Source organism: Aulonocara sp. 'chitande type north' Nkhata Bay, linkage group LG6 (assembly GCF_057382095.1).
Source record: "Aulonocara sp. 'chitande type north' Nkhata Bay isolate Kocher_YH1m ecotype deep benthic linkage group LG6, A_spYH_male_GT1.1, whole genome shotgun sequence".
In the NCBI taxonomy this organism is placed as follows: Eukaryota; Metazoa; Chordata; class Actinopteri; order Cichliformes; family Cichlidae; genus Aulonocara; species Aulonocara sp. 'chitande type north' Nkhata Bay.
Genome location: NC_141349.1, coordinates 23891778 through 23916710, shown reverse-complemented (window position 1 = coordinate 23916710; position 24933 = coordinate 23891778). Strand labels below are relative to the sequence as shown.

General features: G+C 42.6%; 1 protein-coding gene across 2 annotated transcripts in view; it reads left to right on the top strand.

The window, feature by feature from the left end:
* The first annotated feature begins 3941 nt into the window (after positions 1 to 3941).
* ndst3 (N-deacetylase/N-sulfotransferase (heparan glucosaminyl) 3) overlaps positions 3942 to 24933 on the top strand; it is a 49955-nt gene continuing 28963 nt past the window's right edge. For both annotated transcript variants that reach the window (XM_086295709.1, XM_086295710.1), the window contains exons 1-5: positions 3942 to 4342; positions 6075 to 7376; positions 16066 to 16153; positions 18458 to 18612; positions 19928 to 20113. In XM_086295709.1, the coding sequence (XP_086151835.1) occupies positions 6378 to 7376; positions 16066 to 16153; positions 18458 to 18612; positions 19928 to 20113 (1428 nt within the window). In that variant the 5' untranslated portion in view covers positions 3942 to 4342; positions 6075 to 6377. The remainder of the gene's footprint in view (positions 4343 to 6074; positions 7377 to 16065; positions 16154 to 18457; positions 18613 to 19927; positions 20114 to 24933) is intronic.

The window sequence follows — 24933 nt, the reverse complement described above, 5'->3', positions numbered from 1 at the left end:
AATAAATAACTGTGAAACACACAAGTCTTTACTTCACAACAAGCTCGCTATCTGACCCAGCACTTAATATAGGTTTACTGGGCGTGCAGAGCACTAGGATTAGCTTCAAGTAACATTTTATCTAATGTTGTGTAGGTGCTGTTTTTATTTCTTGATTTTTTTAAAAAGTTTTTTGTGGTGTTTTTTTGGTTGGGGTGAGGGGAGCATATTAAGACTAGAGGCAAAGACAATGGCACACTGACACAGATACCTGTGAAATAGCTGTGAATTTATCTAATCATTAATCAGATTAAATGCTACTAAACCTCACCTGAAAAGCTGTTGCTCCACCAAGTAAACACCTCAGGAGTGACAGCAGAGGGAGATGGCACAGTACTCACGTCGGTAACCGAATTATTCAAGCCTCTTGTTTATTCTCTGATTTACAATTTTAATTCGTCAGGAGTAAAATTCTCTTGTGTTTGCTGGAGTTTTTAGAATTCTCTCTCTGCAGCGGGGATTTGAACATTTTTCCAGCTGTCTGACATTCAAAACTCATTGTTGCCGTTTTTGGTCTTACACCTTTGTAGTGCTGGGATGTCAAACGAATTTTGCATCGAGGGCCACATGCAGCCCGCTTTGATCTTAAGTGGGCCGGACCAGTGAGACTCCAATTTCTGTCATTGCGAATTAGCTCAACTGCACATTTAATCCCTGAGATATCTCAATATAAGTAATCAGAAGTGCAATTTCAACAGTACGTCTCAGATTTTCTACATAATAAAGAAATGCTGCTGAAGTAGTCTGACTCTTTGGGCACAAATTGTTAGAAAGTCATGTGTAAAATTACATAAAAAGTTGTTTACTGTAATTCTAAAACTTTTTTATTGCTAATTCACAAAAATATGCAGTTTTATTTATTTATATATCTGTTTATTTATTTATTTTACTATGGGTACATTGCAAAAAACCAGACATTTCTATAGTAGACAGTTAAGAAAATAGAAACTTTTAAGTAATTTAATTAATACTTCATTACTGTAGAATGAATGGCTGTGGGGGGGAGGCTTTATCAGTAGGACAAGCTGTAGAATTTATGAAAATACAGTTAAAAGTTCAAAATTTATGTCCTACTTCAAATTTTCCAAAGCCGTCCAGTGGGTCAGATTGGAGCCTTTACCAGGCTCATTGTGACCCTAGGCTTTATGTTTGACACCCCTCCTTCAGTGAATACACAGTAGCTGTGGGCTTATCGAATAACATAGCTTCAGGCCTGTTAATTTCATTTATAATTTTTCTGTAAATTGCTCTACAAAGCATCACTGAGCCCTGCTTTCACTCTGGCTTTTTCTTGTAATGAGAGAGAACGTGTACAGTTGTGCTATATGAGTATGTTATATATGTGGTATGAGGCAGGATAAAATTAGCAATTTATCCGTGTTTGTCAAATTAAAAAGAAAAAAAAAACATGTGATATTATTCATAACAGACTATAGTTGCTGCTGTATGTTGCTATGGTAATCCTGCTACTGGCAGCCTTCCAGTGATAGATTGATCCAGGACTGGTTATTCTATACACTAGACCCAAAGATGGGAGAAGAAAATATTTCTTTCTCCGTGTGCGTGTGTGCATGCATGTGCTTGTTTACTGTTGTGTACGCGTATCTTTGGCTTATCAATCTGCGAGTGCTGTATTGATTGGCCAAAAGATATTTCCTCTAATGTGCTTGGGGATGATGGGTAAGGGGGGAGGCAGCTTTCACTTAGCCTCCAAGCTCTTAAGAGAACATCTATCTATCAACATTTCCAGGCAAGGGGAGGGGTCAGGAGCGGGTAGGTAGTTTGATCTTACTCACTTACACACACACACACACACACACACACACACACACACACACACACACAAAGAAGAAGAAGAAGAAGAAGAAAAAGAAAGAGCAGGAATCATTGAAATAGCACCAGCATCAAGCAGCCAACACACCTTAGCAAAGCGAGCATGTTGTTGTTTACACTGTGGGAGGCAAAGAGCTGATACATCTCAGAGAGCTGCTGCTTAGAGCCATAGATCCTGCGCTTTGTGGAAACAGCCAGCAGAAGAGAGTATCGTTAGTAGTGCCCGGGCACAGGTTCCACTGTGTGTTCAGTGCGACGGTGCAACAATCTGTCCAGTGTTTTGTTGTGTTTTTAATTAGGACTGTATAGTGTGAACGATGCTCTGTGTAGATGCCTGCTGCTCCGACTCTTGCGACTATGTGATGCATCGTGGTGATAACGTCCCCTCGTCCCCCTCCTGCTTTTGCACTTGAGCTCCATTTGCTCTCTTCAGGGCCTCGCACAGGACCAGAGACTCGCAGAGCCACCATTTAGCTCTCAGCAGGGAGAGAGAAAAGAGGGGGAATCGGTCGCTCCTCCTCTCTTATCTCTCACTTAACAAAAGCCTCTGATGAAGACAACAAGCATTCTGCCTCCCGCTCTCCATCTCTCTCGCTCTCTCTCATTTATCTCCATGCTCTTCTCTGTTGAACAGTCAGGGTGCTAGTTGAACATGGCAGCTCTGACACTTTTCACATAGTCCTTTGTTGCGTGTGCACTCTCACATGCATTTGTGCGAGCGGCTGCATCCTTTTGTGTTCCGCTGCGAGTTGGAGACAGCGTATAGTCACACATGTGTGAGCTTAGCATTCTCAGCACTTATTATTCTTGGGGTTTGTGGCAATGGGCAAGTCTGTAATTACCTTTAGGGTTAGCGCAGTCCCGCTTGCACCCTGCACACAGCTGTCTGGTTTTCATTTCTGGCTTATTGTCTCCAACTAGCACCATAGCAAGGGCCGCTTCTTCACTTGTAATGTGGAGGAAATGGGTGAACAGCCTCTCTAATTACACTTCACCCACTGACACTAATTTACATACAAACACAATCACACTCCAATCCAAACCTTCATTATCTCTGGATTCCATTCTGTAGGGCATGATATTTTGGCTGTTATGCGGTATTTCATTCAGGCTCTGTTACTCACCATCACCACTCAGTTATTATGGCTAAAGTGGGAGCCACGAATTGTGGAACTATCGACTCAGAGTATGACCCAAGAGTGGGGAAAAAAATTCTCAAAGTGTATGAGAACTCACATGTTAACAGTTTGGATGTGTTTTCCACCGCGCTACTATGTGCACCTTAAAGTTCTTTGCATAAAGTTTCCGGTGAGGCTCTCCTCTCTCTCTAAAGCTGATACATTATCTTTATGCCGTATGCTCTCTGTCGAACACACACTACTACAACAAGCTCCATTGTGATGTGAATGAGGGGCCCACCAGCTCCATGGAGACTTGTGTGAGCTAGAGTGTGTCGCTACAATTAGGTTAAAGAGATTGATGAACTACTAGAATGTAAAAAGGGAACAACTTAAAAAAAAGATTAAAAAAGAAAGAAAGAAACACGAACACTCCCCACCCCACCAATACCCCTCATGGTTGAAAAGCTGTGACTGTTTGATGGACATGTACAAAATCAGTCACGTTGAGGCTGAATCACATGTGGGCAAATATGCATGAGTCAGGGTGCTTTGAATAGTGATTATAAGACATTTCCCGGCACTGGTCATATTCTTTGTGACGCGAACCTGGCTGCAGTCTAAAGCGTTACTCCTTTCTTCTTATTCTTTCATCCTTGAGCACTATAACTTGTCCGATGAGAGCGAGAGAGAGTCGGTAAAAGCGCGCCATTAACTTGCACCGGTGCGTATCGGTGTGTGACATCCCTCATCCAACTAACACCAACTAAAGGGCCGTTGAGCTTTTACCGGGTCCGTGATCGCTGATGCCCGAGAAAAAGGCTGTTTGTGTCAATCAAACCGAGCCCCAACCCACCCCTCCTTCCTTTTCTATCTCCCACCTCCCTCTCTCTCTTTCTCTCTCTCCCTCCCCTAGCTCACCTCCACTCGTGTAGGCGCTCTTAAACCGCGGCGTTTACGCGCGGCAGCCAGTCGTTTACGGGCACCTCTTGCGTCTACGGATATCTACCAGCTAATCTCCACCTTAATAAGATGAGATAAAGGGACAAGTGAGCATAGCTCGCACCGAGAGAGGAGACAGCAGGGGGAGGGAGAGTAAGAGAGAGCGAAGAATGATGAAAGAGGGGAGGAGAGCGGATCATTCCGGCTGGCCGCCCCTACTGCTCTAGTGGAGGGGAGAGAGGGAGAGAGAGGGAGAGAAGGAGAGAGAGAGAGATGGCACAAAGCCTCAGCATCCGAAACACACGGGAGTGGTGCGCCACCGACACCGGAGCTCTGGACTCATCCGAAGCAGCGTTGCACACTCACCACTCCCCTCTCCCCGCACGGCGGTGCCTCGTGGTCGGTTAAAGGTAAGTGGGCGAATCGGTTCTTTAGATAAAGTCCAGCGTGAGAAAGCGGATTGGAAAACTCTTTTATTGCCTGCTGTTAAGTTTGAGTTAGCCTTTTTTCATTCAAGCTGCCTGAATCTGTGGTGCGTGCCACCTGCTTTTTTTTAAGAGGTATTGTTGTCTCCGTGGGTCCAACAGACGGAAGACTAAATTTGTGTTTTTTCTCCCACCCTCTTCAGCCTTCCTAATATAGGTAGAAGAACTACACTGTTAATCTAAAGCTTCTTTTTTGTCTTTCGGATTTTAAAGAAAGGTCGCAGATAAAAATATCATCAGTTATAAACCATCAACAGTTATTTTGTGACAAACACCAAAATTCCCTTCTTTTTTTTAGCTAAAAACTGCAGTTTTGAAAAATTCGAAGCTGCACAAACTTTTTGTTTCATATTAAAATTGACAAAATGTGCAAAGCAAGAGCTGTTTCCTATTGTTTTTCTTACTAACGACAACAGCGCATTAAGTTATTAAAAAAGGGGCGAAAACTTCCACATGAGCCGTCCAACTGTCCATGTTAATCCAATTCCAGCGCCCTCCTGTGGTTCCAACAGTGGGGCACATGCATGCATAGAGTAACAGGTTCAATCAGCTCAACCGTGCTGTTGAGAAACTCACCTGTCCCTAAGTCATAGGCGCTTCTTTATCCGCCTCTTACGCTCTGTTTCTAAGAGTATCCTCCGCATTTTTCACGCGGGTGTAACTTTTGAACACATTTATCAGAGCTACTACTCCTAATTCAAGTCCCAGTTAGGATGACATATATTTTTTTCAAGTAAATCATACAACTATCTTCTTCATGTTGGCGTAGAGATAAAAAGAATACATTTTCACATCATCCCTGTTTCATTTTCTGGTGTTATATTTAAAGCCCCCTTCCTCTGCGACTTTCTTGTTTCTCGTGTTCACTAAAAGCAAGGAAGACAGAAGGGTGGAGAACATGAGGAAAGACTATTGATATTCAAAGAGACAGAAGGAGAGAAGAAGAAGGGTGCAAAATGACAGAACTTGGATTGGAGGATGGGGGGGAGAAAGAGTAAGAGATGCTGTGGGATCTTTTTCTCTCCCTGGCTCCCGGCAAATACATTAAGATGCTAATCCTGGTCTTTTTTGTCTCTTTCTATAATTCATTGCATTTTTTTCCCCTCTCCGCTCTTTTTCTCTGTCTCTCTTATTCTTACGCTTTTCTCCCGCTCTTCATTTCCTCTGTACTGTCATGGACTCCCCCCAGATTAGTGCTCCTGGCTAAAGGATTCTGACTCTAATTTTGTGGTATTTCAGATGATTAGGCTCAGAAATGGGACAGAGGTGCACAGAGTTTGGCGCAATTAGATGTATTCTCAGTGGAACTTTATAGGAGTGATTAGTTGAGCCCATATCCACCTCCCTGCACAGCCATATTAACACACAACCAGCTGTTGTTTATTCGCGGGGATTGACTTTTGTGTTGTGTCTGTGCTTTTTTAACTGTGATGTTATTTGTGTGTGTGTGTGTGCCAGAGGTTGGCTAAGCCCTAAGGATGTGAGTTGTTTTCAATCAGCACAGTAGTTACCAGCTGTGCCCTCACATTCCCCAGGGTGGCACAACCACGGTACACACACACCCGCAAGCAGGCACGCAGAGAACTAATGCATACTATTCAACCTTGCCCGGCAAATTCACTCTTTCTTCTTTTCTCCTTGTCCCCTTTCCCTGCAGATATTAATCATCGCCCACCTCCATCTGCGCACGTGATTCCACTACGAGGACTGGGAGTCGAGCACCTCGGCTACTTTGCTTCAATCAAGACCTTTGTTCCCTGACATCCGGCACAGCTCCCTTATCCGACTGCCATGGTGACATGACACACACCTGAGTGGCTTTGTGGGTTTGCTCCTGTCTCACGCCTAGTCAATCGCTCGGGTTTCCAGAAACGCTCTGTCTCCTGGACTTGCTCGCTAGACTTCAACAAACTACAAAAGACGTCACTTCTTCCTGCGCACGACCCCTCAACAGGTTGCAATGACTGTGGCCGTCCGATTCCGCCGCCATTTACGAAGGCTCTTGCTCTTATTGGCCTCCTGCTGTCTCGTCTCCCTGCTCCTCTCTGCCTATTTTCTCTTTACGAACTCCTCCCCTTCCATGCAGCTCGGACAATCCCCTGAGCCCGCCTGCTCCCAGCCGCTCTCCATGTCCCCGTATCGTCAGCTCCCGTACCCCTATCCTCCCAACCCTCCTCACACACATGTCTACACTGACCAAGTAGTTTTGGTACTGGTGGAGTCCCAGTACTCCCAGCTTGGCCAAGACATTGTAGCTATACTGGAGTCGGCACATTTCCAGTTCCGGATGGAGATTGCTTCAGGAAAGGGCGACCTTCCGCCACTTACAGAAAAGGGCCGTGGACGATTTTCGCTCATCATTTATGAGAATCTGTTAAAGTATGCAAATGCAGACACGTGGAACAGACAGCTGTTGCATCAGTACTGTACTGAGTATAGAGTGGGCATCATCGGTTTCTATCGCTCCACGGAAAACTCCCCATCTACTCTCAAACTGCGAGGACTACCACTGGTGCTTAGGACCAACCAGGCGCTTTGGGACTGTTGTGTGGTCTCTAGTTCACCTCTTCTGCACCTTACCAAACCCGGGACAGATCGAGGACCTTTACCCGGTGAAGACTGGACTTCATTCTCCTCTAATCACTCCACATACCAGGCGGTGCTGCACGCACGGGCTAAGGAGGGTGGAGGCGCAGGCAGCGGTGATAATTCAGGGCCTGGGTTCAGTCAAGGCCTCCAGGCCACAGTGGTACAGGACATGGGACTATACGATGGGGTGAGGAGAGTGCTTTTTGGCCAGGGACTGGCCTACTGGCTCCACAGACTCATCCTGGTGGATGCCATTTCCTACCTCACAGACAGGAAGCTTACTTTGGGTCTGGACCGGCACATACTGGTGGATATAGATGACATTTTTGTGGGGAAAGAAGGGACACGCATGAATGCCAAGGATGTGAAGGTATGATGGTGCTGGGGCATGCGTGTGTGTGTGTGAGATAATGTGAATTAGAGAGAGAAAGATAGGGATAAGGAGGATGAATTCATGTCGGGTCAGTTGAGTTGGATTAGATTTTTCATTCTGGTATCAACTTCTAAAAACAGTAATTGATGGCAGTGCAGCGGTGGAGATAAGGAGATTTTTCCGATTGCACTGTAAGTCACCTCAGCAGAAGATTGTTCCAGGAGAGTATTTTAGAGTATTTTTTTTTTTTTAGCTCGGGCATGAGTGCTCTGAGGAGATATTTGGAGGAGCTTTTGTATGTGTGTAAGGCCCCTGTGTGTTTGTTGTATCAAGTGCATATTTGTTGGGGTACAACGAGAGGGTATTCTCAAATGGAGATTTAGCCAAAAGGGGCCATTTAAAGGAACAAAGATGTGGTGTGAAAGGGGGAAACAGGAGGGGTAAGAGAGAGAGGGGGAGAGAGAGAAAGAGAGGTAGTGAATGAGCCAGTCAAAAGATGAATGGCATTTATTCCTATTTCCCACGTTCCTCCTCTTAGGAAAACTAAAGGAGAGTCAGCCATGCAGCCTGCCTCTCAGGACAGCTATTGTTTCAAAACACACGCTTGCATGAACAAACACACACATACACACACGCACACACACACACACATATATATATATGCAGATAAAGAGCCGTGAACCTAAGTGATGTATGCGTGGCAAAGTAAAATATTTCCAAAGACTTAAAATGTTGAGTGAATGTAATATTTATGAGAGAAAAAGTATTTCATGTTTGCTGGAGGGTGGATAAATCTCCCCAGCAGGAGGAATTTTGTTTGAAATCATTGGTCACATTCTCCCAGTGCGTTCTCGCTCCGAGAGGTTCAAGCAAAATAAATTGTGTTTTGGGGGGTTTTCATGTATAGCAGTGTGTCGGTCCGTGCGACTGTCGGAGGTGTTTGTGTGTGCGTGTCGGGGGAGGACTCTAAGGAAGGTGAGATTTTTGCTGTTATGTGGTTACGTGCATGAGCTAAGAAGAGAAGAGTTTGCTCATCCCCCTGCAGTCACAGGATATATATACGTGATATAGAAATGTGTGTGTGTGTGTGGTTGGTTGCTTCCTGAATTACTGCTTTAGATTAGAATGTCACTTTCACCTGTCCTGTCAGGCACTGACAAAAAAATGAGGCACCTGTCCGTGGCGGAAATTTGGGCCGGAGATGAGAGGAATGGAGAGGGCTGAAAAAGCAGGAATGCAGTGTGTGGCGAAGTGGAGAGGAATTCCACCCTTGAATATAAAAAAGATGCTTCTATCCAAAAAGGATAAAAGAGTGCATATTCACACACGGTCACACACATGTACCTCCACGCAGCGACGCGGGCACACTCTCGCACACATTGCTGAGCGCATTTGCGCGTTCACAAAATGAACACACAAATGCTCCCTAGTTGGAGTTTTCATTTTAAGTCTGCCTGACTCTTCAGCTTTGTAGCATAAATATACATGAGGATGAACCAGTGCCATAACAGAAGGGCAGGGAGATGCGCACAGAGTAAGCGATGGAGAGGAGGAGATGGATAGATAGAGAGAGATAGGATCAGGAAAAAAAAGGGAGGGATGCCATTTGAAACACATTACCTCCATATTTCGACTCGTCTCTCTATACTTCAGGATAGTTGGCAATTGCAGACAGGAAAGCTCAAGGAAAAGATCAAAAAGGAAAATAGTTTGAGGGCGGGAGGGGGGAGGTAGAGAAAGTTAGAGCGCTGCGCCCAAGGGAAGAGCTAGAAGCTAACTTTGCATTTTCAGAGAAACAAAATGCTGAAGGGAAATGAGAAATCAGAAGGGAGGAAGTAAGGGAGCAGGAATATGATGATTTGTAGCAGCTGTCCCCTCAGAGATGGACAGCCTCGGGTGAAGTTGTCAGATTACAGTATGAGTAAGGCAACTTACCACATGCACCAGCAGCCACAACATTAAAACCACTGACAAATAAGCGAATAACTTTAATCACGTCGTCACAATGCCGTGTTTTTGCTGGGAAACCTTGGGTGTTGACATTCAGCAGCAGCGGCCTACCCCAGCGGGGGTAAAGTGCACACTGCAAAAAGTGGTCCAGTTAAAAAATGACAAAAAAGAAAAAACACAAAGGTGTTGAGCCAGCCAGCAAAAATCGACAGAGCATCTGCAGAATGAGCCAGAAAAATCCCGACTGACAGAGGCAAACCTGCTCTTATGTGTTGAAGCCGTTTTTTTGGAGGCAATATTAGGTGATGTTAGGGCTTTAACATTCATAATGATGTGATCCACCCATTCATTTCCCCTGTTTTCTGCTACGTCTGTCACGGTGCAGAGACAGAGTAGTAAAAGCTGTTGCTTAGATTTCAGATGGGCTCTTAAAAACAAGCCCGTCCCTTTGAGCAGGATGTCACTGAAAAGCTGTTGAAAGGGATGACTCATATTAGATGACCCTGTGCGTAATATACATCTGGCTTTGTGTGAAGGTGACAGCTGAAAAAGATGAAAACTAGCAGAATTCGGCAAAATCATTTTAATCACAAAAGCGAGCTGTCTGCCAAGGTCTGATGGAGATAGCTTTATGGAGTAAAATATGTAAATTGTTGTTGATTCAATTTGGGTCAGAAGTGACCGACTGATGACTGTGATGATATTAAAGGGCGTTTTTATCTCCCGTAATCAAGCGGCTCGAAGGTCTGTCCAAGCATTTTTTTTTTTCATATTTCATAATGGTTTCATTCAACCATGTGACATCTGACAGATGATATGAAAAAATAAATGAAAGATACCACAATAACTACTTTTGAAGGACAAATACAATCCTCCCCGGTGCTTTGAAGGCAGCTTATGTTCAACATCGCAGCAAAGTATGTAACACAGAATGTTATCGATCAATTAGTGGAACAAGATGTTTGCAGGAGCAGTGCTCGAAATCCCTTTTTACCTCTGCAGAGCCAGCATTCAGTCTCATGTTCTCTCCGAGAGGAGACTGGAGTGAGACAGAGAGAGAGAGACCAATTAAAATGCCACCCTCCTTCTCTCTGCACTCGTCATTAGTCTCACCCCACGAGTTCATCTGGTGACAAACAATACCTACACCCCCCTCCCTTTCTGTCTGCACACAGACTTACACACACAGCTGTATTTCCTCTATTAAAATGATTCACAGGGAGGCACCCCACGGATGACATTTCTCAAAATGAGGAATGATGCCAGTCAAAAGCTCCCATCAATGATACTTGTGCCAGTGGTTGTGTTTTTTAATTCATGCGTGTAGGTTTTCTCCTCTCCTCCGCCTCAGAGTGGTCCTGAGGGAGGTGTCAGATCCTCATCTTCAGATCTCTCTTTATCACCTCCACCTTTCCACCCTTCCACCTCCTCCTCCTCCACACACCTTCCTCCTCGCCTGAGTCATTGATCACTATCTCTGGCCTATCTGTATTCCTCTCTAAGCCTCTCTCTCGACTCCCTTCTCGTTCTCTTCCTCTCCAAGGTGTTTTCTGTAGTGGCATCATCAAGTTTAGAAGAAACACTAGTGTAAACATGCATCTTGCTTGTGGATTCAGATGCCATGACATGCACACTCTTTCAGAACACGGGGCTGCAGTCATCTGAAAAAGATTGTTTTGGATTGTTGTGATTTGCACGGTTGCCTCATGCCAACACAGAACTTTTCTGTGTTGCATAAACTCTCCCCTCATATTCTTATGCGTATATATTCAATTGTCCAGCGCTAGAAATGTCATCATATCTTAGGAAACTGCCCACAGTTTGCCATGTTTTATGTACCCCCAGTCCACATCTTGCACTTGTAAGAAACAAATAGTTGAGTAAATAAGATTAAATTGTGTTTACGGAAACAGAACCAGGCAATTCTTTTTTGCCATTTTCATGATTTTTTTTTCAATTTAGCGAGTCAAATAGTTGCCACTTTCATGTGGCCTAATAAACCGTAAAGTACCATCTTGTCTGTAAGATTGAATAGAAGGCCCGGTTTTTGCAGCGTTCCCTGACACAGGGCCGAAAACAATGTGCAGCACGCCAGTTTCAAATAAATAAATGAGCTAAAGTCTTTTATTTTAAAATATCCTTATAATCGCTTTGATTTAACCTTAAATTGAAAACAAAAATGGCATTACACAAAATGAGCAATATACAGATTTCAGTGAAGGTTTTTGGCTTAGTTGTCTCTAATTTATTGTGCAATCCAATTTCTAGTTAATCTTTAGACCCAATTAAGTATGATGCACATTTGCAACTTAAGTCAATCAAACTAAGCTCTTTCCATATCCGTTTGCCAGTTTGCCAAATGCTGTTACGTAACTAATGAATTAAAAAAGACATAAACAGTGGATGAAAAATTAAACAACAACAAAAAAATCAGTGCAGAGCCAAGGAGATTCGAGAAAGAGGATTGATTAGGGTCTTTTGTTACAACAGGCACACAAAGCTCTTTGTTTTTGTCTGTGCTACAATCATTTAAAGCACGTACCCTTTAGGTAAATGACAACATTGCAGGTGGGAAAGAAGAAAAAGAAATTATATAGAGGATGCCAGAGGAGAGCGGGATAACGCTTCCAGCATGATGCATCCTGACATCTGCTCTCACTCATCCCCCCGATCAGGGCGAGAGAAATGATCACAGCCAACCCTGCAGAGAACATTTGCAGATATGCTATTAGGGAAATGAATTTGCAAGATTAAATTGTCTTTATTTAATTATTTTTTAAGACAGTCACCAGTGTTGTAAAGAGTACTGCAAAGAAAGCATTTACCTATTAAAAAAAACATATATGCATATATATCTTTATAACTCATTTGGTTTAATTAACAGTTGTTGTCAGTGCTCTAGTTTTACTCCAATTAAACTCTAAGAATGTGGCCGCGGGCCATTATTTTCTCCCACAAAATGAGGCAGGTTTTGCAGTCACTGCAATCACTGAAACTCAAACTCCTTGAGGGGCTGCCAAGTAGAATTTAGCGTGAGTATGGCGATGCCAAAACAATCACAAGTACCTTGGAAACGTAAATGCAAGTGAATAGATGATTTAGTAAAAATGCTTCAATATAATAGGCTACACTGACTTGAATCTGACAAGTGAGCGTGGAAGTGGAATAGGGACGGGAAGAGTGAGCGAAGGGAAGGCTGGCATTAACTAGTGCGGTTTTCTTTCTGCTCATCAAATAGAGATGCCTGACCCAGTTAAATCTGCTGGTCTAGTGTTAACATTACACGCACATACAGTGTAGGCACAAAGCACTCATGTAGATGAATCAAGAACTTTGACCCGCTTCGTTTTCGCAGAGGAATTAAAACTCGATAAGTGTTCCTCTCTTGTTTGTTGTTTCTCTCGCCTTCGAATTTACTTGTGTGTTAAAAAAAATTCGACTTAAAATAAGTTATTTTATAATTGCTCTTATTATTTTAGATATCCCAGTGAGCCTTAGAGCTGTGGAAAGGAAAAGGAACGGGAGAAAAAGAAGCAGTGCAAATGCAAGAATGACAGAATGGGGATATGGTGAAGAGGTGGTTGCTGTAAAGGGTTTTTGAAAGGCAGTGAGTGCCAGCTGTCCAGATGCCTGTTTACCATCTGTTTGAACTCCAACATCTAGCTGGCAACTCTTCCTCCACACACACATGAAAGTACACGCGCCGACGCACACTACCACTCGCACATACACAGAAACAACTGGCATCGCTTCTGACACTAGCAGTGTTAGGAAGCAGTGGGATTGGGCACAGAAATTAGGGCTATTGCTTGACCGCTAATCCCAGTGTGTGCGTTTACCTTCATCGCTCGGATTGGAAGGATCTCTCGCGCCCTGCATAGTCCTGCCTCCCAACTCTCACTTTGCCTACCAGAGAGAATCACTTTTGGCCAATTTCAAAACTATTCTCAGGATCCAGCAGACACTCGGGCTCTGTTTTTTTCAGCTCCGCTAAGAAAACCAGCACAAGGAGACGTCTCTGTCCCTCTGAGAGGCAGAATTAAAGGAAGGAAGTGAACTCCCTTTATTATTATTATTTTATTTATTGCTCACCATGTACCCACGCTTCTCCCTGCTCATACCTGCACATACTTTAGTGGTTCATAAACTCTGAGAAGCTGGGTCTAATTTGAAAGCAGTAAACAGCAATCGTTCACCGAGCGCACTGAGTTCTTTTTTTTTGGTTGGTTTTTTTCTGATTAGTGTCTGCTGTGTTTTGTTTTGCTTTGCTATCACCGAGGCATTAACAAAACACTCTGTCTTCTTTGTTTCTTTTCAGCTTTCTTTATTAATTTCCCACCAAAATCTAGCTTTTGAATGGATTTGGAAAGCCACTCGAGAACTGACGCACGGTTGAGAACCCTGTCTCAGTTATTTGTTGCTGGTAAAGGTTTTTTTGTAATTGCCGAGAGTTTTGAAAAGAAAAAAAGAAAAAAACATCACCCTGTCAGTTGCTTCTCTGATGTTTACAATGTGAGCGTTGGCTCCTGAATAGCAGCTTCTTTGATGCAACAATTTGTCAACATCACATTGTCCCTTTCACAGCGCTTCATGTCAGAATAATCCTTTTCAGGAGGACTCAAATTAGAATCCCCAAAAAATGGAACATCAAAAAAAGAGTTTAAAAACACATTCTGTTCACAATTATGCTGCGACACAGTAAAAGTATGTGTCGAGTCAGAAATGGGAGGAAAATATTTAGTGAGATACAGGTTTACCCTTATGCGGGTCTAATCTTTCAGAAGACCTGCATGTAAAGGGTTTCAAAAGCAAAGGAGAAGAGCGATGAGCACTGGTGTTAGTGATTATCCAGCTCTAAAGTTTATCCTTCCACAGATAGGTTCCTTTTTACTTCCCTCTAGATAAGAGAAAACCGTGAGATCCTGAAGTATCTGCACACAAAACTGTCTTTGAGGTCTCTACAGAAGTAAAACACAAGACGAGGACTGGAAGACAGTCGGGTCATCACGCTTCAGTCTCTATCTTACCAGACATGACCCCTTCAGGCCTCCAGAGCAGAGGGATAAAGTCCCAAAAATCCATACGATGAAACAGAGATGCCATGATGCTGACTTTCATAGCCAAACATGCTAAAAGCAGCAAACATTTTCTTTGTGACTCTTCTGTTTCCTCTGTGGATGTTTGGTAACAGAATACAAATGAGACGTTCAAACTAATATACCGCACACTTGGACACACACCTACGCCGAGTCTCACAGTTATCTACACACGCGTTAATAATACATTTTGACCAAGTGCATCAGGCAGTGTAGATTGAGTTACCATGCAAAGCACTCAGCTACAAACTTAATTTAATTCTTAAGTCTTTCTATCCACACGTTGGCTCGCGTGTGCATGTGTGCGTAAGATATAGAGGGTGTCATAGCAGAGTAGACAGGGGATCAGATTAGGGAGTTGTGCACATCTGTCAGCATGCAGCCATCTTCAGCACCATTAGATTAGAGTTAATGAAGACACTCCACGCATGTGTCTGTGTATTTGTTGGTTTGAGAGACACACTCAAATAAGAGAGGGGAAAACGGAGCGCGGGAGTGGGGAAGACTGCCTGGAACCAATTCCTTGCTCTCAGTTCAGCTGTGCTCAGGTCTCGTAAATCACGGAGGGTTCCTGGGGATCGATTAAAAGCGGCATGACAAAGATTGGTAGTGGAGACGTGGAGCTTATAGCCCAACGGAAAGACCCAGCAGACTGAGATATAAAGAGAATTACAAGAGTTTTAAGTATAAACAAAATATTTGCGGGTGCAAATGGCGAGGAAGTGCAACGATAGCAAGAAGAGTGTGAGAGCGCGGGGGAGGGAGCAGGGGTAGAGGGCTATAGAAAGGGAGAGTGAGCGCTCTTTCCTCCATGGTGCTTTATCCTTCCTTTCAAATTAGAGCAGCCCTGTCTCCTGAGAATGTGACATTTTCACGGAGCAAGCGAGGGAGAGATGGAGTTTGAGAGAAGGGTGGGAGGGGTGGAAGACAAATGGGGAAGGGGGGCAGAGAGGCAGCTGCAGGTTCTCACAAGTGGGAAGATGGAAAAATAGAAGGAGAAAGGGAGACAGAGAGAGGCAGCAGGGATATTCAGGGTTTCACTTGGTAATGTTAGGGATGGATGGAAACAGTGATCAGAAGGGAGGAGATTGTGTGTGTGTGTGTGTGTGTGTGTGTGTGTGTATTGGGGTGGGGGTATTAGTCCACCCTCCAGAGGCTACTAATGCACTGACCTTCATTAACTTGCATTACTGTCGGTGTGTGTGTGTGTGTGTGTGCAGAGTGTGCGACTCTCTTTAGTTAACACTCATTACAGAGTCTTTGTTTAAAGGCCAGTAAACTAATGAAGTCATTAAATAAGTGAGGAAAATCCTGATTCGAGCACTGAAACTAGAGATTGCAGAAACTTTAAGTACGGGAACGGAAGACTTGTGCATGTAGAAAACAAAAGAGGAGACTCTAATAATGAGACACAGTGCAAGAGCACATTGGTGACTGCTTCCATTGAGCAGCCATACTGACATGAGCATACGGCCATCCTGGCAGCTGTCGAAGGAACAAGTGCTCACTTAAATATACATCACAGAAACACAAGATCTAAAACCAATTTGTATGTGTAGACTCGCTGGGGAGAAATAAACATATTGCTTTTATTTTGCATCTGTCTATCTGTCTGTCTGACTGTCTGTCTGTGTTTACAGGCTCTCCTTGATACTCAGAAGCAGCTTCGTTCTCAGATCTCCAACTTTACCTTTAATCTGGGCTTCTCTGGGAAGTTCTACCACACAGGTGGGTTTTCTCATGTTTTTCTATCTAACCTTTGCAAAATAATTTAAATATGATGAATACAAAAAATGATGTGTACATACTTAAGAGAATCAAATAAAATAGAATAGCATAGCCTTTATTGTCGTTGTACATGTACAATGAAATTGTGGGTGCTCCACACCAACTATTCCTCTCCCCACCCAACCAGTCGCGGCAGATGGCCGCTCCTCCCTGAGCCTGTTTCCGCTGGAGGTTTTCTCCTGTTGAAAGGCAGTTTTTCTATACATGAATCAACATGACACAAATACATCTTTATAGTTTAATTAATATTCCACTAAGGTGACTCTAAGAAAGGGAAACTTATTGCAGAGAAGTATAAACTACACTGTTTTGGTACAGTTAGCAGCTGCAATGAACCAATGAATACAAACCCTTTCATCACCATTTTAGGACTTGGACACCAAATAGTTTGGTATTTTTATGATAAGCCTTAGTGACTTTATAAAGAATACTGCAAAAATGTAGGCATAATGTGGAGTAACAAATGTTCAGTCACAAAGAAGAAATGTGAAGGATTTATTTGAAACTTCAAATGAATGCAAAATGATGCATGTGTAACTATATGCATCAGAACACAGAAAACAGTCTCAGAACATACCACCAAGTACTGTGTAGTCCACTAAAATCACACTACTTACATTTAGCAAACACTTTATTAGGTACGCCTGTTGAACTACTCGCTAATGCAAATATCTAATCAACCAATCATATGTCAGTAACTCAAAGCATTTAGCCATGTAGACATGGTCAAGACAGCCTGCTGAAGTTCAAACTGAGCATCACAATATGGAAGAAAGACAACTGAATGTGGATCTCAGTGCTCCAGAACACCTTTGGGATGTAGTGGAAGGGGAAATTTGAATAAGCAGCTGACAGCATCACGCAGTTGCTGTCGTGTCAGCACGAAGAAAAATCTCTGAGGAATATTTCCAGCGCTTTCCTGAATCTATGACACAAACTATTCTTAAGGCAATAGAGGGTCCAACCCAGTACTAGCAAGGTGTAACTAATAAAGTGACCAGTGGGTGTATTTGTATAGTATATCCTTGTGTCTAATTAGCAGTGACATGGCATGTAGCTGTGGCTATTGAGAACATGTGTTTATTTTTACGAGCACTGACAGTGTGTTGCTGGCCTTGCTCTTTCAAAAATATTTGAAATAAGTTTGAAGTGATTTGATTGAGAACACTAATGCAATACTGGACAGTATTCAGGAAAGTGAGAGATGAAGGGTACTGACACACAAAAGTACACACGGTTTTAACAAGCTGTGGCATTCAAATGAGAACTGCTTCGACACACTAACAAATACTTTTAGCGTTGAAATACGAATATCAGTGAAGCTCGTGTAAAATTACAGCAGTGTGCATAAAAATAATGAGAAAGCCTGATGTCGGTGGGGAAATGCGTTACTGATTTGGGAACTGCGTTAAGAACAGTGAGAATGACGTTTCTGGTGTGAGAGTTGCACCAAAGCGATTTAGAAAAACTGTAATTTTCGAAATTATGGCCATAGTTAGAGACCAACAATCAGAATATGCATTTGGGAATAGCTACCGTATAATTTTCAAGTAGCTGGCATATGACGAATGCACCTCAGTTTCTTAGTTCGATCCACGTATGACAGGTCACACCTGTTTGCAAAGCATCAGGATGGTGACAGGCTTTAGGATGGGACTAACCAACAGAACAGGGTAGCTACATCCATCCTTTACATACAGGAATAACGTGACCCACATGGTTCTAATTATAATTATAGTGTGCATATGTTATCACATCATCACTAAAACCAATATATGTTATTTAATAGCTTTAGATTTAAAGTTGCACAGTAACACATTTAACACATTTATGAGGTTATGACATACTGCATTGGATCCTCCGCTGCCTTCTGGCTCCAAGGACAGTGCTTATTGATTTTCTACTTAAATTGTCTAAATCTGCAGTGTGGGATTCACTGGAAAAGAAAAATCGAGGTGAGGCCGAACATGATTATAATTAGAAGAAATCTGATGCAGACTAGAACACATCTCCATCGCATCTGTTATTGCTATGGCATCATCTCCATGGTATCGGACTACCATATTTAGTAACACAACCTTAAGACAATTGGGTTGCATAGTGATTCTTATCTAACCCTGCACCAGCAGGAAGCTATGGATAGCACTCATTTGGACGTAATCTGAATCTGCCTGTTGTTGTAAGGTGCTTAATGCTTTATTTCTCCTTTTGCCCTGTTCTGTTTGTGCGTTTTTGTGAGCGTAGGCACAGCAGAGGAGGACGAGGGAGACGATCTGCTACTGAAGTATGTAGATGAGTTCTGGTGGTTCCCCCACATGTGGAGCCACATGCAGCCTCACCTCTTCCACAATGAGTCCTCACTGCTGGAGCAGATGGTCCTCAACAAAGAGTTTGCTCTGGTGAGATGGATGGGCAAGCACGCACACATATTTCTTTCACCGTCTCTGTCAGTGTGGTTTTCGTCTTGTGGGTCCTTGATCATACGAATTTCCCAAGACTGCACTTTTTTCAAGGGCATCTATGTTGACGTGTGGGGCTGAAAATGAAGCCATTGCAAAACTGCAGTTCCTTGCGTGGCCACATGAGGCTGGATTCAAAAGCGAGTCAGTGCCGAAAGATTATTCCCGTGATAAATTGCTCAACTTTAGAGCACATGTAAACATTTTTACAGCCACTTTCAGTCCCTATAGATAATTTCCCTTTTTATGCCAACTTTGCGGGGAATTACATTTTTATAAGTCACCAGTTTGAATTGTTTTCATGCTTAAAATCATGCAATAATATAGGTGTGTCTGGATTTAATAAATTGGAGTCATTAAAAAGTGTATTGGACGTTTTGGTGCCTTTTTCATATTGCGATTTGACATCAAACACGATAACATATGCCATGTAAACTGTGCTATTTTATGTTTGATGATATATTTACAAATGTTTGGGGAGATTACACTTCCTGCTAAACAAATTAGTTGCATATGGGCATGTTTTAACAGACTGAGACTTGGTTGGGGCGCAGCAGCGAAGGAACAATTTTGCTTCCGACAGACAAATAAAATGTAATATCCCTGCTGGGAATGATGCACTTATTTTAAAAGACACCTGAGTCCTATTTAATGTCTCCTGGTTAATCTGAAGCCCTCAAGGTTGAGTGCTTTTTGTTGCTCTGCACTGCTTTATTTTGTCTGCTTTGTTAGTACCTGTGTGTATGTGTTTGTGTTTGTGTGAGCGAGCAAAAAATGATTTGTATGACCGTGCTGGAATTCGTTGTAACACACGCGAGACAACGAGGAGGGGTTGGTTCATGCTGTTGAAGGTGAGCGTGAACATAAAGTCTGATCACTAGCCTCTGCTGTACACACACACACACATGCACACTTCACTCCTTCATCCCCTTTGGCCGCCGATGCTTAGCTTTGACAGTGTGTGTAGGTGTGTGTCAGAGCAAAGGACAACACCATCAGTCTTCGGGATGCACCCGGCAACCATCCACCCTCACACACACGCACACATGCTCGTACAAACTATAGATTTTTTTTAATTTCCAACCCGAAGGCCAGCATCATAACAAACACGGTACAAGGCACGTGCTTCATCTGCAAGGTCAGGCTGTTTATGTGCTACAAAGTCCTTTGTTTGGGAGCTGCAAGCATGCCATTATTTCTTTGTTTATGTGTATAAACCTCATTTTTCGTGTCTTTGCACGTCTCCTCTCTCCAGAACCACAACATCCCGGTGGATATGGGCTACGCTGTGGCCCCTCACCACTCGGGTGTCTACCCGGTCCACCTGCAGCTGTATGAGGCTTGGAAACGTGTGTGGAACATTCGGGTCACCAGCACTGAAGAGTACCCCCACCTCAAACCTGCCCGCTACCGTAAGGGCTTCATCCACAACAGCATAATGGTGAGGAGATGACGCAGGCGATCAGCTTCACATTCAGCACATACATGCAAATGCATCCCTCCTTGCTCATGTGGATAAATACACATTGATTAATTGACATATTGCTGCAAATGCATGAAAACCAATTAGGCTCTTCCCATCTACCTGTTAGATATTTATAGCTGAACATGCCTTGTTTTGTGTGCAGCTAAATGCCAACCCCCCCGCTCCAAAAAACAGGCTGTCAAATATCTCATTTCAAAACATGTTTTTTTTTCCTGAAAACATATTTCTGATTATTTCATTATTTTATATTTTCCCTGCTGTTTCTTTCTCCTTTTTTTTTTTTTTTTTTTGCTATTTTCATCTTCTCTCAGGCTAGAAGTAGTAGTCATTAAGCTTGTTGTTGCGCAGCTCTGTGTTGTGGCGGGTTCCTCTTTGATAGAAGTCAGAGCTGGTGCTGTGTGCAGACATGTTTTTAATAAAACACTTTGGCCTGGCAGACCATGCATAGATGTGCATTTTCTAGTGCTGTGTGACGCTGCCGATTTTGGTATCGATCCGATACTAAGTAAACACAGGGCCAGGATGGCCAATAACGATACTTTTAACTTATAAAGGCAAGTTATCTAGAGGAGATCAGTGTGTCATAACTTTTGCGATGAATCATCATCAATTTGGAAATTCTGAACATATTTTAATGACCACTAAATTACTGTGATTTTTAATTTCAACAAAAGTACAACAAAACAAATCAAACACATCTTTCAGTTTTTCGTGTATTTTTTAAACTGTAAATGTAAATGTGCCCGTCTCTAAAGGAATTTGGTTCGTGTAATAGTCTATAAATAAAACAGATGTGACAGTCAACACAAAAAGGTTCAGATATTTTTCATAGAGCACATTAGAGGTATAGTTTTCATCTTTCAAAAAGTAATTAATTTAACACAATTCAGTTAGAGTTACAACAAAGTATCGATCATATCGTGCTAGCATAGATCCAATACCAGTATTGGTGTCGGTACTATCAATATTTCGATTGATCTGCCCACCTCTAGCATATTCTGACAAAAGCTGGTGAGTCAGGTTGGCCAGATAAAATGATGACTCTTCTCTGAAGATGTTATTCTGTGGGACTGACTCTAGCACTCAAGGCACATTAACAAGTGTCCTTCCCTGCAGATGAAAAAAAATAAAGAAATAAATATTAGATCTCTGACTGGAATTAAAACAACAGATTCTAAATTTGTGGAGCAGCTGAACTTAAAAAAAGCTTAAATCTGTTTGAATGTTTTGCTTTGTGGCTCTGTTCTTTTATCCTGCTTTGAAAAAACCCGCACGACTCCCGTCTGTGTTTAAATAAGTCTTTGCTGAATAGTAAATTGCGTGATGATTGTTTCTTGCGGCCCCCTAAACAAAAAAATCAATGATGCTGTGCATGGTGTGTAACCTCTCTGTGTACGCAGAGGTGTATGTGATATGAATTCTTTGACCTTGTCTCACCGCATGCTCAGCTTCACGTTAATTTAACATTTAATGGCTTCCCAGTGCAGTCGACGGGCTGGGCTTTTCTTTAGGTTTATTTTCTATATGTGCAGGATGTACCGCAGACTAAAAAGGTTTGGTAATGAGAGCATTTTTAGCACTTTTATGCTCCAATAAATAATTCATCAGTCGCCATTTGAGACGACAATAGAATAAAACTTTTGTCACCCATTTCACCTAAGCAAATTGCCTTCATCCCTCCCCCCCCCTCTTTTCTTCATTCACTTGTCAGTCAGGCTCTTTGTCAGTGTGCACAACAGTTCCCCTATTGACAAAAGAACCAATCACATCTGACACCAAAATTACCGGTCCGTGTTGTTCTGTCATATAAGGGTCTCGAACAAACAATTTGAACAGACAGCTATGTCAATTTTCTAATCAGTCCCTGAAGTCTACTTTTATTTTCTCATGACAGCATCATAAAAGACATCGACGTAATCCTACTTCCTCTCATTACAATGGCACGCTCACTTTTTGACAGGCTATAATAAGTTATTGTGCGTGATCAATAGTAAGGATTTATGAAAACTTATGAATCAATGAATTCAATAAAGAGAAAAGCAAAACATGAGGGGGGAAAAAGCGGATACATACCTGTTAAACAATTTTACGAAACAACACATCGCAAAGAAAGATGGAAAAGAAGAAAAGCCACAAATAAAATTGTTTGTGTTTTATGTCAGAAGAACTTGAAAAGCTGCTGACAGAAAAACTGAAACAATTTCAGATGCTCAGAAACAAAACAAAGAGATTTCCGTGCTTACAGCTGACAGGAGTGATATCGCTGTCCAAGCGTTGCCTTTGAAACACTTGTTCCTTTTGTCTTTCAAACCTAAGTGAAGGCTGTAATGACACACTTTTGAATAGTGAAACAAACTTGTTTTGTGTTTTCTCAGTTGGAAATATTCATCCACATTGACAGTGGGCAAGGACATATGCAAATTAGATATATTCAGCTGAGCTCAGGCAGGAAATGAAGGGACTGATTTCCTGATCGTGTTGCTTCCACAAAATCAGACCGCGGACCGATGGACTCGCCCGTCACTGCTAAGTACAGACTCTGCATTTACATGTTGGAGGAAATGGTATTTTAAAAAAAACATGTGGTGACATTGCCTCCGGCATCCTACACTAAACGCAGGTCTGTGAATCAGAATAATCTGCCACTGGTGATCTACGAGGTAACCCAAACATGCTGTGACTAAATCACTCCTATAGAAGCCTTCAAAACAATGCACATTAATCGTATAATATATTAAAAAAAGCTCAATTTAACCTCATTAACACTGTGTTTAAAGGAAGTAGTATTATTGGATGTCTTAAAATGTTCATTTTGATGAACTTGCCCAGCTTTTGGTTTTTGGAAAAACACAGTTTAAAAAATTAATCTCGCCTCGAGGTGAATTTATTAGCTGTTCTGAAGCTTTTTTTCATAATGTAAAGTACTTGCATTTACATAGCGCTTTTCTAGCCCTACACCCCACTCAAAGCACTGCAGACTACAAGTCTTTTATCCACAGAAGACTATTCTGTGCATTTAAAGCACTTCCATGGCCATACCTCACGTCCATCCAATCAGCCAGTTTGCCTAACATGCATGTCTTTGGGAGTGTGGGAGGATGCTGGAGTACCCGGAGGTAACCTACTGTACTGGAGGAACATCAAAGCTCCTCACAGAAAGGCTCCAGCCTGGGCTCAAACCGCTGCCCCGACACGCCACCCATGCACCCGTGTCACACGAGCTTCATCAAGATCTTTATTAAGATCAAGTGATGTGACTGAAAGCTACACGACAGCTACTTAGGCGACATTACTGTGGTGACATCAAACTGTGTTTAAAGTGTAACCAGTGTGTTGAAAAGGCCCATCTCTCGCTCCAAGACATTGCACGCTACACTGACTAAATAGCAAAGGGAGGCCAGAAAAAACAAAACAAAATCAGAGCATAGCTCACGGAGGCAGAACAGTTTTTCTGAGAGGCAGCTTGTGTGGTGGTTCATGTGTGTATAAATGTGCACCTCCACGCGAGTTAAAAATGAAGTTTCGAATGAGCTCACCATAAATTAGCTGATGAACTTTAAGATTCTGATGCTTCATCTCGCTTCCCGACCTATTGTCTTGCTATTCTGGGACATCACTCACATCCTTCCCGTTGTCTTTACCTTTCACATTTTTCACTTCCAATTTTTCCCGCAATTTCTGTCGATTAATCTCTTTCTCCTCTGCCTCTCGCTCCATCTTTGTTTGTTCCGAGGAGGACAGGAAGTTGTCTTAAGGCTGTAAAATCGGCGTGCGCGTGTGTCTCTGTCAGCAGATTGAGAGCCACCCACTGGACCCACAGTATCAGAACAAATCACACTGAGATATGGGGCTGTGCTGCGTGTGTGTCTGCGTGTTTGTGTGTATGCATGCGCGTGCAGATGTGCAAACATGCATACTTGTGTGTGTGTGTGTGTGTGTGTGCATTTCTTTTTAAAATGTACTATATCATTTTGAGCTATAGCTCTGTGGATAATTGGTTTGGTGAAATAGTGCTGAGTGTCTGTGGCTCTGGTGGCCTTCTCTCTCACTCTCTCCGGTTCCATCTCTCTTTCTCTCTCTCCCTCTTTCTCTTTTTGACTCTGCAGTGTTTTATAGATAAACCAATATCTGTGCTTCCAGCCTTTTACTCTCTATTTCACACAGAGAAGTGCTTCACAAGAAGTTAATGCACTTATTTTGAAAGACCCTTTCTCTTGTCTTGTCTTGTCTTGTCTTGTCTTGTCTTGTCTTGTCTTCTCTTCTCTTCTCTTCATTTAATCATTTAATGGACTAATTAAAAGACATTTAGTTTATCAACCATTAAAACCCTCGATCTGGCAACCTCTCATTTTCCCCCATTGTTCCATATCTCCGCAGGAAAATCATTTAAATTAACAGAAATAATGTTTGTTTGCATGAACAGTCTAACTTCTAGTACTTCTTTTGGGGGTGAAAAAAACAGTCTTTACTCAGTTCAGTTTTCTGACGTTTTGGACCAGTTTTTGTATGTAGGTTCCTAGCTACACAGTTTGTACAGGGTGTGGGGTGTTTTTATTATGTATTTTTATGGCCAAAGGTGCACAGTGCACCTGCTTGAGGTGGGGTTAAAAGTAATCTGTTATCATCTCCTCCTGCTTCAGTAAACAGCAAGTTACCAAAATACCAAACAGGTGCAGGTGAGGTGAAAAAAACTGAACAGTGCCTGAGGAAGATTTAACTAATCACCAATGCCTTGTGCTGCACACCTGCATGAAAACAAGGTCTCTGTTGCTTTG